The 18,265-nt window shown below is 35.4% G+C and overlaps 1 protein-coding gene and 1 non-coding gene across 2 annotated transcripts; one reads left to right on the top strand and one right to left on the bottom strand.

Moving 5' to 3' along the window:
* The first annotated feature begins 14,264 nt into the window (after positions 1-14,264).
* On the top strand, positions 14,265-15,769 carry LOC124356597. The gene has a single exon (XM_046807693.1). It carries the CDS (start codon positions 14,281-14,283, stop codon positions 15,706-15,708), a length of 1,428 nt encoding a protein of 475 aa, XP_046663649.1. The 5' UTR covers positions 14,265-14,280; the 3' UTR covers positions 15,709-15,769.
* A 2,398-nt stretch (positions 15,770-18,167) lies between these two features.
* Trnar-ccu lies at positions 18,168-18,240 on the bottom strand. The gene has a single exon. It is a non-coding gene; the product is annotated as a tRNA-Arg (tRNA).
* Between the last annotated feature and the right edge of the window lie 25 nt (positions 18,241-18,265).

The following is an 18,265-nucleotide window of genomic DNA, read 5'->3' as shown; positions in this document are numbered from 1 at the left end:
TGGGTATTTCTGTAACCAGTGGGGCGGAATCCTGAATCGGGAAAGGGATGGGCATAGCTTATAAACCTTCTCCGTGGAAAAATACATATACGTACAAATTTTCATCATGATCGGTCCAATAGTTCACGATTCGATAAAGGACAAACATACAAACATTCATTTTTATATATATAGATAATTAAACAGTGCTTGATCGGTAGTGTAATGCAGATAGTAAATAAAACATTAATATATACATTTTACTCCAGATTGCGCCAGTAACGAATTAAAATCCTCTAATGCATCAATACCGTTATAAAACTAACCTTAATGAACAAAGTTATTAATGTTTTCACATAAGTTACTTTAAACTGGCGGGCTTCCTTGACATTATGATATTACATTTTAACAATGGCTAATGGAAAAAGAGAGAAATGAATACTAACATGCCTTAACGATTCATTCTTTCCCTGGCTACATTCCAAAAAAACAAGTGTAACGCAAAACTTTAATAACGATTATTTTGGAATGTTGCATAACCTTAATAAGGATTTCTCCCTTATACCGGAAGTACATAAGAAGTAGGTAGGACTTCCCCCTAGGTCGTAATAGGCTTTTCAGTCCTAGCAAACTCAACTATGCCAACACGATTTTGACAAAAATACATTTCCGAGAACTATATAATCGAACGTATATAGTATTTTAATCGAGGCAATATGGCAAGCTAACCTGTGACATAGTAGGTAAGTGAATTTAAATGGTCTCAAGTAGGCACTTTTTATCCGAAGTAGGCATCTCGGTCCTACGTAAGTATATATATATTTTTTCTTCGTCAGAACAACAAGGCAAACTCTACTATGGTACTGGAAATGTCTTAGACCTTAAATATATGACACGGACAGGAAATATACGCTTTTTGACCAAAGTAAGTTTCCGAGACCTGTGTGATCCGAGATTTGTGTTTTCTTGATCGGGATGACAAGGCAGATTCAGCTGTGACGTTATGTATATAGTTAATTTGAACCAGAAATGCTCCTACACGTGCCAAACATGATATAATAATTAAGCTAAACTCTGATACTATTTACCACAAACTTAAATAATATCTACCTGATGTATGCATACTTACTTTTTAAAATTTTTATAGGACTCCATATTACATCATAATTGCTTTTACTAAGTAATATAAGGAATTTGGTTCTAAGATTGCGTGCGAAGCCGCGGGTAACAGCTAGTGTAATCTAACTTTTACTTTACATTTAAAGACTGTTATGAAACGTAAATTAGTTCTCTTTTGATAGAAGTAGGCTTCTCAGAACTGAGTACGTATATATAATTTCTTGATTGGGAAAATCCAAAATCAGCTATGAAACAAAAAATACTAAGATCGGAGTAAATTACAATGCCCATAAATGTACATTTTTTTATCATAATTTCATGATCGTGGAAAGAAGGCAAACTCAACATTCATTTGAACCAGAAGTGCTCATACAGGTTGAAAACTGCGAAATCGCATACAAAACGTGGGTAACTGCTAGTTTACTATATTTTAATTAAAATGATATAGTAGTTTTTGGTAATTTTTATTTTGCTAAATTGTAAATACATATTTATCTACTTTGTCAGCTATTAAATTTCTCTTTTGCACAACCTTTTTCAAATCGAATCCTCTTCAAGTTCTAATAAAAAACTAATGTAGTTTTTTTTTCCATTTCTCACTTTTTACCCCAATTACTGAGAAGGCTATTCTTGTGGGACCTGTTTTATTCAAATTCAATATTATAAGAAACCACCATTCATTTCTCCATTATTAGTTTTTCAAAGTTTGTAGAAGGCCTAGTATGTCATGGGTTAAGTTGATATTCGTGCAAAATACTATGATGGTCAAACAAAGGGTTGTAGAATTTGAACCACATTTATTTATCTCCACAAAAATAAATAATTCACAGAGTATCTGGATTCTTCGTAAATTACAATATCCCTATGTGAACATGAAGTTTGTTTTATTTTTCGTCTATATCAGGGACTAAATATATATTTTTTATTAGTTGAAAATACACCAGCCTATTTAATGTCTCATAAAAAAATATTATTGAGAACCCCTGCGAGATTCTGAGATGACTCCGCTCATCTCCTAAGTAGGTTATTGGAATAAATCCACACCATTAAACTATATCCCACTCCACTACACATGCCATGATGATCCAGCAGTGCGTCATCCAGCAATGATTTACCAATTTTAATCCAGAAAAAAAGTCCCAATACGTATAGAACAAATTAAAACTATATCCTTCTACTTTAGTTATCTAGACTGGTATACTTCTAGGTCATCGAACTAGAATAGGCTTCTGGATGCAAGCTGGTGTATTAACTGTCGTTTAAAGCGCTATCCTGGCATTTCGCTAATGTTACGAACCATGCAGTCTTCAATGAGAGCTCTTTAGGTAAAACTAGAACCCAGACCCACAATTGTCCTCGCCCCGTGGACGCCGCGCTGCGCCGCCAGCCCGCCTGCCCAGCCCCTGGGCTCACAGCCCCATAGTTAGAGGAGAATGTCGGCTACCGTACTCACCATTGTAATGCTATAAATTACTCCCGGGGGCGCACTTCCTTACCGGGCATTAAGGAACGGCCCGCGGCCGCCCGCTTGATTTTGATGAATTTTACCCATCAGAGACTAGGAATAATTAGGCTTGATTAAAGGTTTTCTGGGGCAAGAGGACCATTACAGGATCTCGAGTGGCTTAAGAAAAAAACATGTCCGAGCGTACGGACTTAGGAAATGCAAATAACTATAATTACTGGAACGACGCGGCTCCTGTTGCGGTGATCGCGAACTCTCCAGGCGGAAGGTGTAATTTGGGCCGTCTCTCAATTAAAGTCTCAATGAAATGGAAGAGGAGTAACAATGCGGTGGCAGTGGCAGTGGATGTTGATTATCGGCTGAGACTGGCTGCCCAGGCGCCTCCCCCTCCTAGGCCGTCCTGCTGTCATTCAAGACTTCAACTCTGCCATACCCGCCAGGCGGTCAGCACCTTTCCTACATTACTTCATGTGCCAACATTGGATAAACATGACTTCTTTCAATGAAATGGAAGAGGAGTAACAATGCGGTGGCAGTGGATGTTGATTATCGGCTGAGACTGGCTGCCCAGGCGCCTCCCCCTCCTAGGCCGTCCTGCTGTCATTCAAGACTTCAACTCTGCCATACCCGCCAGGCGGTCAGCACCTTTCCTACATTACTTCATGTGCCAACATTGGATAAACATGACTTCTTTCAATTCTGCCAATGTGTTCAATTGAGAGACTTAGTGACAGCGATTTTGGAAGAATATGAACATTGTTATTCTCAGTAAAAAGTATTATACACTTATCAGATTTACGGAATTCACCGAAGTGGTTTGTACTCACGTTAATTTGTACTTCCCTTCTTTAGTAGTATACAGTGTGTTTGAAAAGCCTCGGAACGGTTTAATATTTTTTTTTAATTCCTTGTGAAGCAATGAGACATAATTTACCATTAAAACCGAAAAAGCACATTTTATAGGATTGTTTAAAATACGCATTTAAAAACTTTAAAACGCCGCCATTTTGGATAGGGTAAACCTTTTGAGGTCCGGTTTTTTTGCCTTGTGTACTATTGCAGAAGGCCTTTAATTTGATGTACATCTCGATCTTAGCTTAACTTAGAGTCATTTTTATAACAACCTAAACGGTAAAGGGTTGTTTGCTGTGTTTTTTTACTGCTAATCAAAATAGGATGAATCTCATGATTATTAATCTCATGTATGGTAGTTTTAAAGTTTCTTTTCTAACTAAGGTCTTGCTCGTCTTTGATCAATATCGAACTGGATATCAGTCCTATAACTTACAGGTATATAATATTTATATACTCGTATGTACTCATATAAGTGTTTGTATAGGAAGTACCCTCTGTCACTTGAAAATCAATTCAATATACATATACAGATATATATATATATATATATATATATATATATATATAATACTTGTTTGATTTTTATTTAACTCTTTTATAGTTTTGCCAGATTTTCCGTGAACTTTTAAATTTACGTTGTATCCAAAAAAATTTTTTATTGTGTAATTTTATCATTGTGATACAAAATGTATTTTGTATTGTATTAAATTATTTTATTTCAACATGTCCTAATATTTCAGATTTTGTTGGGATTCTCAAGGGCCACTAGCGTTATAATATCGCTACTGTAAAGCAATGGTAAGGTCCTGGGTATCTACGCAGGATGTATATGTATATACGCAGAATGTAAATTAGAAAATATACATATCTATTTATATTATCTATGTAGGCTACATGCTACAAGCTATTAAGCTCTGGACTACTATCACACAAAACCAAACTCCGTATATATAAAACCATTATAAGACCAGTTCTGTTATATGGCTCAGAAAACTGGGTGTTAAGTAAAAAAACAGAAAAACGTTTGATAGTATTTGAGAACAAATTATTGAGAAAAATCTATGGGCCAACTCTTGAAGATGGAGAGTGGAGGATAAAACATAATGTAGAGTTGAGGCAACTATATATGGACCCAGACATAGTGGCCGAGGTGAGAAGTAGGAGAATGAGATGGGCTGGCCATTTACTAAGGAAGGAGGACAACTCCTTAGTCAAGAACGTCCTTGTAAACAATCCGGAGGGCAGAAGACCACCAGGAAAGGCCCAAGTTGAGATGGCGAGACCAGATCAGAAGAGACATAAGAAAACTGGGAAGAAGGGAAGAAGAGGCAATGGATAGAGAGATCTGGAGGCAGTGTGTTGGCGAGGCAAAGTACCACCTTGGGTACCAAGAGCCACGGCAGTAAGTAAGTAAGTATGTAGGCTACATGTATATCTATATTTTCCAATATACATTAAATCACTAAACTATAAGGCGTCTGTCTATAATTAGAGTTTAAGATAAAACTACATGTGATATAGAAATAGTGTATTTAAACATATTTGAAGTGTACATCATCAGTAGGAGAATTGTCTCGAAACTATTGAACATATTCCACAATATTTTTGCGAGTAGAAGAGCCATACAATCCAATGGTCGATAGGATCCTCTAAACGCTCAGTGGCGAATTTTACATTTATGGATACTTCGTACACAACCCTAGATTTAACAATTAATACATTTATTGTAACATTTTATTGTACACACTCTATACCCAATCCGAGTTCACTTGCATCTGCAAGACAATGTAAATAAATAAAAAACTGCATTATTTAGTGATAATCATGAGTTGTTTTCAAATGACAGAAGGTGTCCCCCTCTACAAACACTCATATGTGTAGATAAGAGTTATCTGTAAGTATATATCTGTAAGTTATAGGACTGGTATCCAGTTCTGAGTTAAGTTTTAAATTTAAAGACACTAGCTCTTCACAAAATTATTTTAAGTTCGATATTGACCAACGACAGACAAAAGTGAGTTGAAAAAGAAACTTTACAAACTACCATACATGATATCCATGATTATGAGTTTTGTCCTATTTTAATTAGCAATCCCAGTCAAAAACACAACAAAACAACCCTGTACCGTTTAGGTCGTTAAGAAAATTACTGTAGGTTAAGCTAAAATGTCCAAGCTTTGTATGCAACTAACTAATCCAAAAAGTAATTTCATCACACTTCACATAAGGAAGCTATGGTGGGAAGGGATGATTCAATGTGAATATCGAGTCAAGCTCGAGTTGACCTTCCTCTTAGTGCAGGCAGCGTTTGGAATCTGATGCTGTCACAGACTTAACTCCTGAAATCTGGAGTCACGTTCGTCTGAAGAGATAAAACTAGTCAACGATGAAAAAGATCAAAACGAACTCGTTACATCGTTTCGACTACATAATAATATAGTGCAATCCAGGCGAAGAGGTTTTTTCATAGTCCCATCAGGTGGACAATTGCCTGTGATCTCGAAACAATATATTGAGTTCGTTTTGAGCTCCTTCATCGCCGAATTTTTTTATCTATTCAGACGAACATGACTCCAGATTTCAGGATTCAAGTCTGTAAAGACGCCAATATTCCCAAACGGTACACTAAGAGGAAGGTGAACGGAGTTAAACTCAACATCCACATTGATCACACTTGTTACGAAACAATGTCATGTGAATAGCCTACACCTTAATCTCGGTATATTTATTAATTTTTTTATCTTAAGTTTGTATTGTTACTAACGTTGGTAACTATGTAGCCAGGGCAAGTTCTTTGCAGTTAGAGATCGGGACCCCCAATGGATTGATGTTAACCATGTTCAATTCCTATTCAAAGGCAGATTTGTATACCAAATTTCAACCTTATAAGCGATCTAATTCGACAATCATCATGCTTACAGACAGACAGAAAACAGATTTCAAGATCACCATCTGATGGCAGGAGCTTCGGTGAGCACTCAGCCAATCATAGAAAACCTTTATCTGCATCTGACACACCGAAAATTTTGGGGACATTAAAAGCAAAAACAGTACTTACAAATTTCTTGATTGTTAAAAGAATGAAACATTTATTTAAATTTAGCAGTCTTTATGGACACCATGCATTGTCACCAAGACTCACAAATAAGAGGAATAATTGATACAAAAAAGATAAAAATTGTTAAATATAATCACTGTATATTTTTTTCAAAACGAAACCTTTCCTAATATTTCAAAGTAATCGTCTCCAAGACTGACGATATTATCGTAATAGTTAACTACTTTTTGTGTGGATGTTAAACGTATTTGCCTTAACGTTCGAGATAGTCCCGGTAATGTTTGGACATTCTCATTGTTTTGAAAATTCTTTCCACATACCTAACAGTCATTGGAGTGAACAAATAAATCAGAATATTCTGTAGGGTTTTCTATAATATTGCCTGTTATTCAAATATCTTAAGTGCACACATTGACGTGCTGAAGAACGTTACGTATCTTTTAAAATCTACATTTTCTTATCACTAGTTTCTCCTTGTTCATAAGAAATTATTTTGCAGAATCGTCAGTACACATGAACAGTGTTATTAATTTGTGTTTCAAGTGAGAGAGTTGAAATTTAAATTAGCCGCAGCTGTCTTGAACGGTGTTCATCAATCACCCAGTCTCGCCCATTTTTTTGATCACTTAAAGAAGTTGCTGCAGTTCTTACAACTTTCACCATACACTTTCGTCATTCTAGACTAGATTTTTGCTGTTTTCCACATTCACGAGTAAACAAAGAGTTAAAGCCCGTTTTCAAGCCAACGCGGAGGTTGTTAAGTGGACTTAACTTTTCATCGTTTGAGGTTATGAAGCAAAGCTGACTTATGAGTTGATCAAGGCTTTACCTGTTGATGCTAGGTTTGTTCTCTTAGGACAAGAAGCTTATACATTTCACTTAGTCCTATAAGGACCTTAGCACTATTTCCGGACTGACAGGATAATCAGTATGGGTAAAGTTAGGGGGTAGGGGCCGCCTCCTATTGAGATCCACGAGGAAGAATCAGGGCACTAATCTCAAAGTCATATCTCCCCAGAAGAAGGGGAGGCCAGCTCTGAACCAGCCTCTCCAGTCAAAGCAGGCAGGGGGTGGCACACCCTTGTTGAGACTACCAAGAACCTCTGATAGTTAGGGAACAAACCCCACCAACTCCAACAGTCATCTCCCGCAGTAGACTAGACCTATCGAATTACCCTTGCACCCCAGAATCTCGACATTTGCGGTTAGTAATGTGCCGCTCCTGGAAATCCATAAGGTTGATTTTTGTTAGTATTAGATATATTTTAAGAATGCTGTTAGTCTGCAAAGCAGACCCTGTACTGATAAGCGCTCGTGAATAAATTTATTTTTATTTATTGATTGCATCAAACCGTGTAAAGCTCAAAAGGTCTTAGCCAGAAGGAATATTGGAAACCGTGATATAATAAGGATATCCTCAAACACGCCTGTTTGTTTTGCAATGACATTGGAAGAAACATTACTACTGCGTAATTATATTCTATAGCAACAAGCTCGAAACCTCACGGCTTCAAGCAGATGTGTTCGGACAACTTCACGTAATCGATGCAAAGTCCCAAGCGCACTTCTGGGGTCAGAAATGTTCGCAGGACAATCTTACCTTCGCATCAATCATTTTCGGTTACATCACATTTTAGACTCTTGGGCTCCAACGGAGTATTGTGGAGCATCCTTGGCCAACAATAATAAAGAATCTTGGTAATTACTTACCTGAGGTCCTGCGTAGAAACTTAAAACAAAAAGATCGGCCCAAAAAATGCAGATCCCTCTGCATAACTAAACTTTGCTATCCATTACTCAGTATTTTTAGATGCGATATAATTCCCCGAAATGCTTGCGTTCAACTGTAATTTTATTCAATAACTGAATTGCATTGTAACTAAAACTAAAACGTTTCAATTAATTTTAGCTGTTATTCAGTTGTAAATAGTTCTGAATACAGACAACATCAATCACACAAGTCTCATTGGAACAATTTCCAGTTCTACGACCAGAACTAAAACTCATTTATTGCATTAGCGCAACAGTAGCTAATTCTGTGTGTTGGTTCTGGTCTTAACCTCAATAAGGCGTCAAGGTTTGGATTGTCTTAGGTTTTATATAATTCAGTGTTTTCAAAATCTAGGCTAAATATCAGCATGTAGTTTTCTTTAATACTTACAGTTCTACTATAACTTTTGTTTACTAAACGTAGGTATTCAATTATTGCCATCACGACAGTTTACAGATACAGTGGTATTCAATTCAATCTTTTTGTACATAACAGTAATATCTAAATGTTTCGCTAAGCGCTAATATCGAGAACGAATGGACCAATACGGCTATTTTTTGGGTAAAATATTTGTTGGAATCCGAGGAAGGTTTGTATGAAAAGAAATGTTGAAAACGTGTTCCGGATTATTTTAGAATTCGGAAAGAAAGTAATATTTATTTTTTATCATTCATATTTAACTGACACCAAACAGCTGTTGACACTTTCAGCTGAAGATCGTCAAAGAGGCGGAACATTTGTATACTTTTTTTTTAAATCTTAGAACAATGAATTATTCTTGATGTCTAGTTTAAAGGAGAAAATCCGATTGTAACTTTGCATGTGTTAGTAAGTAACATCTTAAAATCTCGTATGAGCGCCCTAGGTTTCTTTAAAACTTTATTTATGTTATTTTCTCGTTGTCATTATGGTTACCCTTAAGAGCAATATCTATATATATCTTTGCTAGCGCTCAGCCAAATTCCATAGAGTGATAACCTCTATCGTCGAACAGAGTTGCTCAAACAGAAATGAAGCTTCATTACAATTTTAAGTTTATAGGTCAGTCAGTTTCCGATATGTCATCGGACAGACAGATAGAAATGACATTTTCACAGTCCCTCGAATGATAGCCTTCGCTAACGCTCATTCAATAAATGGTCAATCTGTAATGTTTATTTTCCGTCTTTCTGTATATATTAAACATATAGTATAACTCACAATTTCAAACTTAGTAAGTTTTAATCAGACTTTGATAAACTATTATCTTCATCGAATGTATCATTAGAAACTTCTTGCAGGATTTTCCAAACCAAAATATAAAACGTTTTAAATTTTAAAATATTCGGGTCTTTTTCGTTTAAGGCCCAGCACAAAAGACCCTAGCTTGCCTATTCAAAACTCAGATCACGCGATTCTTGCCCGCTGCGCAGCGCTTTGCGCTGCTTGCTCTTTTAGAAAAAAAATTATGGTTGCCTGTAAAGTCGGTTTTACGGGCGAAGATTTTACGTGACAACGTCTTTTTCTCGGTAGAATATTTATTGATATGAATATTATTAAATTGCACAATAGGAACAAGGAATTGAATGAAAATAAGAATTGCACAAATTTTAACTATAGAAATATATTTTGTTTACTAAAACATTGCACATAATTTGAAATTAATTAAAATTTGTTATTGTAAATGGTAAAGTTGAATAAAACATTTACTAAAATTGGAATTTGAAATTCTTGCTAAACACAGTTAAATTCTAACTCCGCGCGTGGTGATTGGTCGGTTTAGTTCGTTTGTTTGGTCGCACTGTTATGACAGGTTAGAGGTTATAATTTGTTATTTTAAATGTTTGACTAGCAATACGCGCTGTTTCTTCTCAATCGACTGAATTACGATTGATTGCAGAGTGATTTAGACTAATAATTTATTTAACACTATCAACATTTGTCAATAGTATGACATAACCTATAAACTCAGTTTCTCAACTTTTGTGTCAATCTAACAATTAATCAATCAATCATAGTTTACGATAATGAAATATCAGTGTACAATTAATACCATTATTGTTGTAGTTGTTGTAAATGACGAATCTAAGCACTCCACATTTGCACGAATAAACATAGTTATCTGCTTTATCCCGTGCGGCGGACCCACAGTTATCTGCTTTATCCCGTGCGGATCCCGTGCGGCGGACCCACTGGACGGGCATCGTAACGTTACCGGGCGTTACACTTTTTCATGAGTGACTCCGAGCCGCAACCTAATTTAATTAAGACGTTGTCACGTCAAAAATTAACTCGAGCTTGCAAAGTCCAAGCCCATATCAACTCACGACTGCTTACACACACAAAACTCAGACAGAACTAACGCAGGTTTCATTACAGGCAAAAGATAAGCGGCGCGCGTTTATCACTGATAAGATAAGACGAGTTTATACTAGAAGTAGTACCTGGACTACTGCCCTACGAACTAATAACACCAAATAAACGATTAAATGCACTGTCAGTCAGGTATAGTATGTTTGTAAGGTGCTGGCCCTTAAACGAAAAAGACCCAAATATACCAAATATTAAGCTTAAAAAAATAAATTAAAAATTACTAATATACCGTACCAATTTTTTGAAAATCTTATAACAAATAGAAAAAAATGTAAAGTTTATACAATACTTTTACGAATAATTAAATTACAAAACGTGTATCGAAACTATAAACGGAATTTAAATCGATACATAAATAAGACAGTATTTCTTTACCGAAGTAGTAATCCTTTTTATTTCTGATGGTAGCTTAGCAGTGTTGGTAGCTGGTAGCGCCTACAAATAGTAACACCGCAACTTTGTTGTTTCTGCGTTAGTTTGTCTACAGTTTGATTGAAGGCGTTAAAGACACTTTTTAACATATTTTCTGACACGTATTAAACATTTTACTTATCATCCACAAAATAATATATTTTTATTTATGTATGTACAAAATATGTACATACATAATTATTATACAATTAATATTATTATTATCATACAATTTTATTATTGTTACAGGTTCAAACAAGGCTTCTTTAAAGAGCTGTAAAACTTGCAGAGCCGATTCTATGGAGAGACAATTATATCAGATTATGTATTATTACGCAATTACTTTCACATTATGTTCAGACTGTGAGTTCATCATTAACGGTGTAATTCGTTGTATCGTGATTTATTACAAATTAATTTCGAAGTGGAGATTGGAATAGCTCGTTAGTCTTTTCGTAATGAGTTGTGTGGGTCATAAAAATAGTTTTTATATTAACACAAATAAAAATACTAATCCATATTTATACATGAGGATGCTTTAAAAACACAATATAATATTTTGAGCCTTGAGACCAAATAATAAAATTTGAGTAAGGAGTTTATTTTTACTAAACTATTCTAATGATCTGTGAGACCAAACATAAAATTATTACTCTGTTCAGACGTGCTGACAGCACTATAACCGTCTATCCTGCCTAGGGTCTACTAGAGTAAGAAAAATCACCATTAATGGACTCCAGGGGGTAAAAAACACTTTTAAAATAGTTGTATTCATTCAAAATGTATTGAAAGATTATAAAAGAAAAATCCTTATTTACATCATATAGGCATTAAAACTGTTCATTTTAGAATTTTGTCAAAGCATAATAATGTTTGAAACGCAAATTCACAATCAGTGCACTCATAAGCAGTTTTTTTTTCTTTGATGCTCAGTCATATAAGAAGGATTTTTTTATTGCATGTACTCTAATAAGATTACTTTAGCTCAGACAATCACTCATTCTATACCACAGTAATCACAAAACGGTCATACTCACTCCAGTACAATAACTGAGAATAACCTATAAAGGAGTTGGCGCAAAGAAATGACTGGATAATTTGGCGGTAAATCTGTGATTATATATTGTGTCGCTAGGAGGCACCACCTTACAGCAATAATTTAAACGTTTCTCAGCCAAAATAGTACGTAAGAACGCCACGACAGAACGTAAGAAACCGTAATATTGATTATTTGAACAAGCCCGTGATAGGGCGGTTAAAACCGTCATTAGGTACTCTTTTGGAACCAATTTCAACACTCCTCAAAAGGTTAACCTGGTCGAGATTCACATTACGAAGCCCATACACAGACTTTTATAGAAATAAAATATAGATCTGAGTGCTAAAGCGTTGATTTATATTATCAACAAGTACAATATTTATCAATAGTTTCAGATTTTTAAAACATCTCTATCGACCACTGTCTTGAATTTACGCATACGAGTATGTATTTTGACATTGAGTAAATCAATGTTAATGAGTGGGTAATTTATTTACCACTCAAAGTACTCCCCATGGGAGTACTTAGTTAGAATTGTAGGAGAGTGCCGATGGCCGAGTGGTTTAAGACGTTGGACTTTGAGTCTGAGATAGAGATAGCGCAGGTTCAAATCCCATCTGTGACCGTTGCACTTTTTATCAGTACCATGGACCTTGTACTGTATCGACTCTCCCCTTATTCTGTTTAATAAGATCCTTGCACAGGCCAGTGGCCCATGAGGACATAAAAGGCATAAAAGGAGATCGATCGGCTTCTCCTTAAAAAATGGGGTTTTTAAACTTCACCTCAATAATTACCTTTATGTAGCATGTCTTAAATTATAGACATAGTCTTTTATTAAAAATTCTGATTATTAAAGAAGGCCGTTATGTCCAGTTATGTCAATGGTATCGTAAATAAATTGATTTTATGCCTATTGGTAGACTTTACAGAATATTTCGCAATATTTATTTGCCGCTGTAGCTATAATGTGACCAATGTAACTATCAATATTATGAAAAATCTTACCAAAAACTATGTATAAAAATAAATTTTTTAACAATTTTGTTTTCACATTCTTGCTTAAAATTTCACCTCACTTAATTTGCATTTATAACTTTCAAATAAATTAAATGGTCTAATTGTATACGTTTAAAATATACTTTAATTTACATCACCCACTACTTCCCAGAGGACTTAGGGAAATTATTATAATTTGAGTAATCAATTAGGGAATTATTACACTTTGATTTCTCTTTGTTACAAGGTTGTTATTGACAATGGAAGGTTTGAAAGGATAATAGAATTTTCCATTTTTATATGTTACAAAAGGTGTAACACAACGATTTGAGGATTGGAATCTACCCTGTACATCAGGTGAGGGAGTTATTAATGTATCCATATATAAAGAACAAAAATGAGAAAAGGAGGGAAAGTAAAGGGTTCAAACATACCCGAAAGCTGCTTGGGTCTAGTCCAGGCGTTGTCACTGCACAGGATGCAAGTCCTGAGCACAAGTCACGAGTACGAGAATCTTTATTTTTGGATGTATTAATACCCTCCTCACCTGACGGAGAGGATAGATTCCAATCCTCGAAACGTTGTGTCATACCTTTTGTAACATATAACGATGGCAAATATCCGAAGTCCTGTTATCCTTTTAATTTCTCTATTTTCCATAAAAACTTTGTAACGGTTCTACAATGTTTGTAATATAACACAAGGAGTATTTATTGCACCTAATTATTGTGAGGGATACAAACTGCCTAAGTAGTATACATAGTTTTCAATCCAGCTATACCAATTTAATTGTACGGATTGGTAATTTACTTCAATTTAATTTTGTAAAATTGGACATTGTATGTATGTAATTACAACAACAATATCAATACTTAATTTATTTGATTATTTATTAAACGTACCTGTTTTAAAATTAATTATATTTTTAATTATGTGCATTTATGTATTTCCTCATTTATGAAATTAGCATCCATAATGTATGTAATTCTTTCCATTAGATTGGAAAACTGGAAGGATTTTTTTCAGCTGAGAAACCAAAATTCAATGAAAATTAAACAATATAATAAAATTCTATATAAATCCAAAATGCTAGTAAAATTTAAATTTTATGCAGAAAAAAATCGTTGTATTTTTCTGTTATTCTGCCAATAAGGAAGAAGAATGGAACTTCAATTCATTCAAATTACTATTTTCAAACAGCTGTGTGTGTAAATAAATTGTTTTCTGTAAAAATGGCACTTGGTGTGCGTGTAGTAGTGACAATATTTCTAAATTTCCTGTCGTTCGCGGTTGGTTTGGAACTGTACGAGAGTCCGAATGTGAAAACCGCGCTGTTCACCGAGCTGGACGTCAGAAGATCCTGTTGGAACCATGACGAGATCAGTCTGCTGCGGGCCAGGATGATCATGCAAGACCTGATCCCGAAGAAGATCCCGAGGGATTTTCCATACCTCGTGGAATACCTAAGGAGCACGGAAGAGGCAGTAGTGAGGCACTCGCCGGAAGGAAAACTGCGCCGCATTATGATGCTGTCTCTCTCGGACATCATAGGGGGGTACCTGCAGGCAGTCGTCATCCCGATGGCCAAGGAGTCGTACTACGCGGGCAACATCGACTACACTACGATGTCCAAGCTGTACGACATGTATACGGAGATGAAGAGCAGGCTGAGGACTGACGGAGGGCGATGGTCAAGGCCGCTGGACATGTCCAAATTCGCCGTGAAGGTCACTCAGCTCAACCTGTACGAGGGATCTTCTGAGCTGGCTTGCAAGGCGATCTACGTGACCTCCAGGGAGAGCTGCCCCGAGGGTCAGTCCAGGATCGCGATCCCGTACCTTGACTACGACTTGAAGCCAGGAGCCGTCGCTCTTCCGCTGAAGTCCCGCAACTTGTACAGTCTAAAAACGGCCGCTTCGAGCCACATCATCGTCAGATTTTACATTCTGGCGAGGGAATGTCTCTCAGACATGTCCGCCTCAGAGACTGAAGTCTTCAACTATCTCTTCCTCAGATGGCTACTCGCCAGTGTGGTCCCACACCTTTACGAGACCACTTGGTACCCCGGCTTCGGTAGCGTCATGAGGATCGTCCAGACCATCAACGAAACGGAGATTTCCCTCCAGAGACCGGTCAACAACGTGAACGACACCAGCCTCGAACAATCACTGCTGTCCGGTAAATGTGGGATACTGAAGACCGTAAAAATGCTGATAAAATACAACTTCTGGTTGTTGATCCTCTTCCTGTTCCTCTGCATGCTGATCTTCACCGTGTGCTGTTGTTGTGCTTGGTGGACGTACTCCTATTACAGAGGATACGGGGCTGTGGGGTCCAAAGGGTCCGGTATACTGAACGCCGTCTTATCCATCTACTGTGGACTCAAGGACTACGATGAACCTGACATGGGCTCTAAGAACATTTCGGGGACCGGCTACTTTGACCCCGTGACTGGTTCTTTCCGCAATTCCTCGAACACGGCTCGCCGTCAGTCCCCTCGGCCTACGGACTTTCGCCATTCTTCACAATACCAGCCCGACACCAGTGTTCCGCCTCCGGGCCATCCGCGGCCTGCCGGTGATGTTGACACCAGCACTGTACCGTCCAGCACCGAGGATGAAGATGGAGAATCGGTTACTTCAAGCACATCAAAGCCTTGATTCATAAAAATGTAATGGTAAAGTCAATGATACAATAATAAAAGTTCATAGTGGAAGCTAACTTTTGCTTTTTACGAGATCTTTCTTTTAAATGACAATATTAAAGAAAACGTGATTCAAGTAAATTCTCAAAATTAGCTGTTATAGAATTTTTTAATGGTAACTAAGATAGCAAATTGTCTAACATAAATAATCTGGTAGAATTTGCTAATCCTACATACAGTATTATACCAGTATCTTAACTGTCTACGTCACAATAATTTTTCTCACGTAATAATTATTTTCTTAATTCAACTGCTTTATATATATATATATATATATATATATATATATATATATATATATATGAAACATCTATAATTAAAACATAAAAATTGTATAGTATTATTTTTCCACTTGAAAAAAAAACAATAAGTTCGACAATGTGATCGCAGTGGAAGATCCAGTATCTTGTTCTTTTAATGCTGTGTTCTACACTGTTGGTTTTGGCTTTAGCAAAGGTTATTGTTACTAGATCTTTCATAAAATTGATCTGATGTCTGGTTTATGAAAATATTAGGTAATGTAATTCATACAGAAAACATTATTCAAATGTATTATCAAAACTAGCTATTCTAGAGTTTTGTAATGATAGTTAAGAGAACAAAGTGTCTCATATAAGTAATCTGGTAGAATTTGCTCATCCTAAACATTGTACCAAGATCTTAACTGCCTACGTCACAATAATTTTTCTCCCATAATAAGTATGTTCTTAATGTAACTGCTTCTGTATATATAGAAAAAAATTATCAGTAACACATACAAATTTCTAGAGTGTGACTTTTCCTCTTGAAAAAAAAAACAAGAAGTTTGATAATGTGATCGTATTAAAAGATCCAGTATCTTGTGTGTTTGAACGGTGTGCTTTATCGGTTTTACCAGTTGTTAGTACTATTTAGTCCCCACATCCTAATCTACTGAAAATTAGTCACCAAAAAGCGCTGATATATAATTTAGTTTTCAGTTAATAAGTTACTACGAAAATGTATAGCTTTTAGCGACTGTTAAAAAAATCCGAGAACATGGTCATTGTGTGACATTAACAACAAAGCAGTAACTAATTCTTCTTTATTTGAATAACTAACTATTAAATGAGTATTAATTTGGACATGTAATAACCATTCAATTGTGTTATTGGTTAAAACGACAACATTTTCTTTGTAGATCATTTTCAACTCAGATACAATTGCAGATAAGTGGCTCAAATTCATTCAGTCGTTTAAAATACCATGTGTGGTTTTTAATTATGTTAATCTGCAGCAATCAAATCGTTTGGTTGAACTAAACAATAGATTGACAATTAATAGTAGAAACAAATGTGTAAAAGGTAGCAAGAAACAATTATAGCTCAGTTGATTTGAGTTTCTAATTAGTATTGGACCATAAACATTTCAGTAATAAGTTGTCATTTTGATTAAACCTTATCTACATTTACAGCCCTTGCCCTTCAGATTAGATCGTGACAGTTAATATAAGATTTGTTGTGTCAATTAATTAAAAAGAGCCCTTATCCACACATATCGTTTTAGGTTTAACGGTAGGGTAAATAAGGGAGAGGAGAATAAGAAGAGAAAAGAAGAGAAAAGAGGAGAATAAGAAGAGAAAAGAGAGAATAAAAGAGGGTCGAAAAAGTGGTGTCGTCTGCAAATAAGAATTGATTAGAATACACGAAATACGTGTTATAAAAACGTGGTTGTGAGATTAGTATGTTAGTCCACTGCATTAAGAAAAGTAAGATACTGTGTATTATTATTATTTATTGTTTAAGTTACACAATTTTTTCAGATTCTAATTACTAACTAATACTCGGTTACGGTTTTCTTTTATTACTTTTATTGTAATATTTGTTCCTTCGAATTAATTAAAAACTTTTTTATTTTCACAAAATCCACATGTCCCCGTTTTTTACAATACAGTTAAAATATAAGTACTTGTAATATACTTGTCACTACAGTAATTTTATTACGTTTCTAACATTAATAAAAAGACTAAATATATAACTATTTAATTAAAATTATGATAATGATATGATGATATCTTTAAAATCCAAATACACTCATGATGAAGGTTTAAAACAAATTAACTTTTGCATTTTGATAGGTAAAGAAACAAAATATTTACATGGTTTTTAAATTCCATGTAAAGAGTTAATGTTTTAAAGGGTTTCTTTGCATTTTAGATTGGATCGGCTTAATTTGAATTAAAATAAGATATTAAATAAACATTTGAAGAATTAGATTTAGTAATATAGTACAATTAGAATAACGGTTTATTGATTATATATAATTAAACAATTACGTTTCTTACTGTCACATTTTTCAGTAAGAAACCTAATTTTTGTACTTCTAATAGAAGTTTAAAAAAAATAATGTTTTACAATCACATGTAAAATGTACTTGTTTCGTGGCAAAATTTTAACCTACCCCTGGTGGGACTCGAACCCACAATCCCCGGTTTAGGAGACCGATGCCTTATCCATTAGGCCACAGGGGCTATGCATCACTCGCGAGCCACTGCC

This window comes from Homalodisca vitripennis, chromosome 3, assembly GCF_021130785.1.
Source record: "Homalodisca vitripennis isolate AUS2020 chromosome 3, UT_GWSS_2.1, whole genome shotgun sequence".
NCBI classification, from domain to species: Eukaryota; Metazoa; Arthropoda; class Insecta; order Hemiptera; family Cicadellidae; genus Homalodisca; species Homalodisca vitripennis.
The sequence above is the reverse complement of the archived record's forward strand: the minus strand, read 5'-3'. Positions and strand labels throughout refer to the sequence as shown.

Bases quoted from the DNA above. Each gene is read 5' to 3' on its own strand.
- LOC124356597 (XM_046807693.1), top strand. From the start codon at position 14,281: ATGGCACTTGGTGTGCGTGTAGTAGTGACAATATTTCTAAATTTCCTG.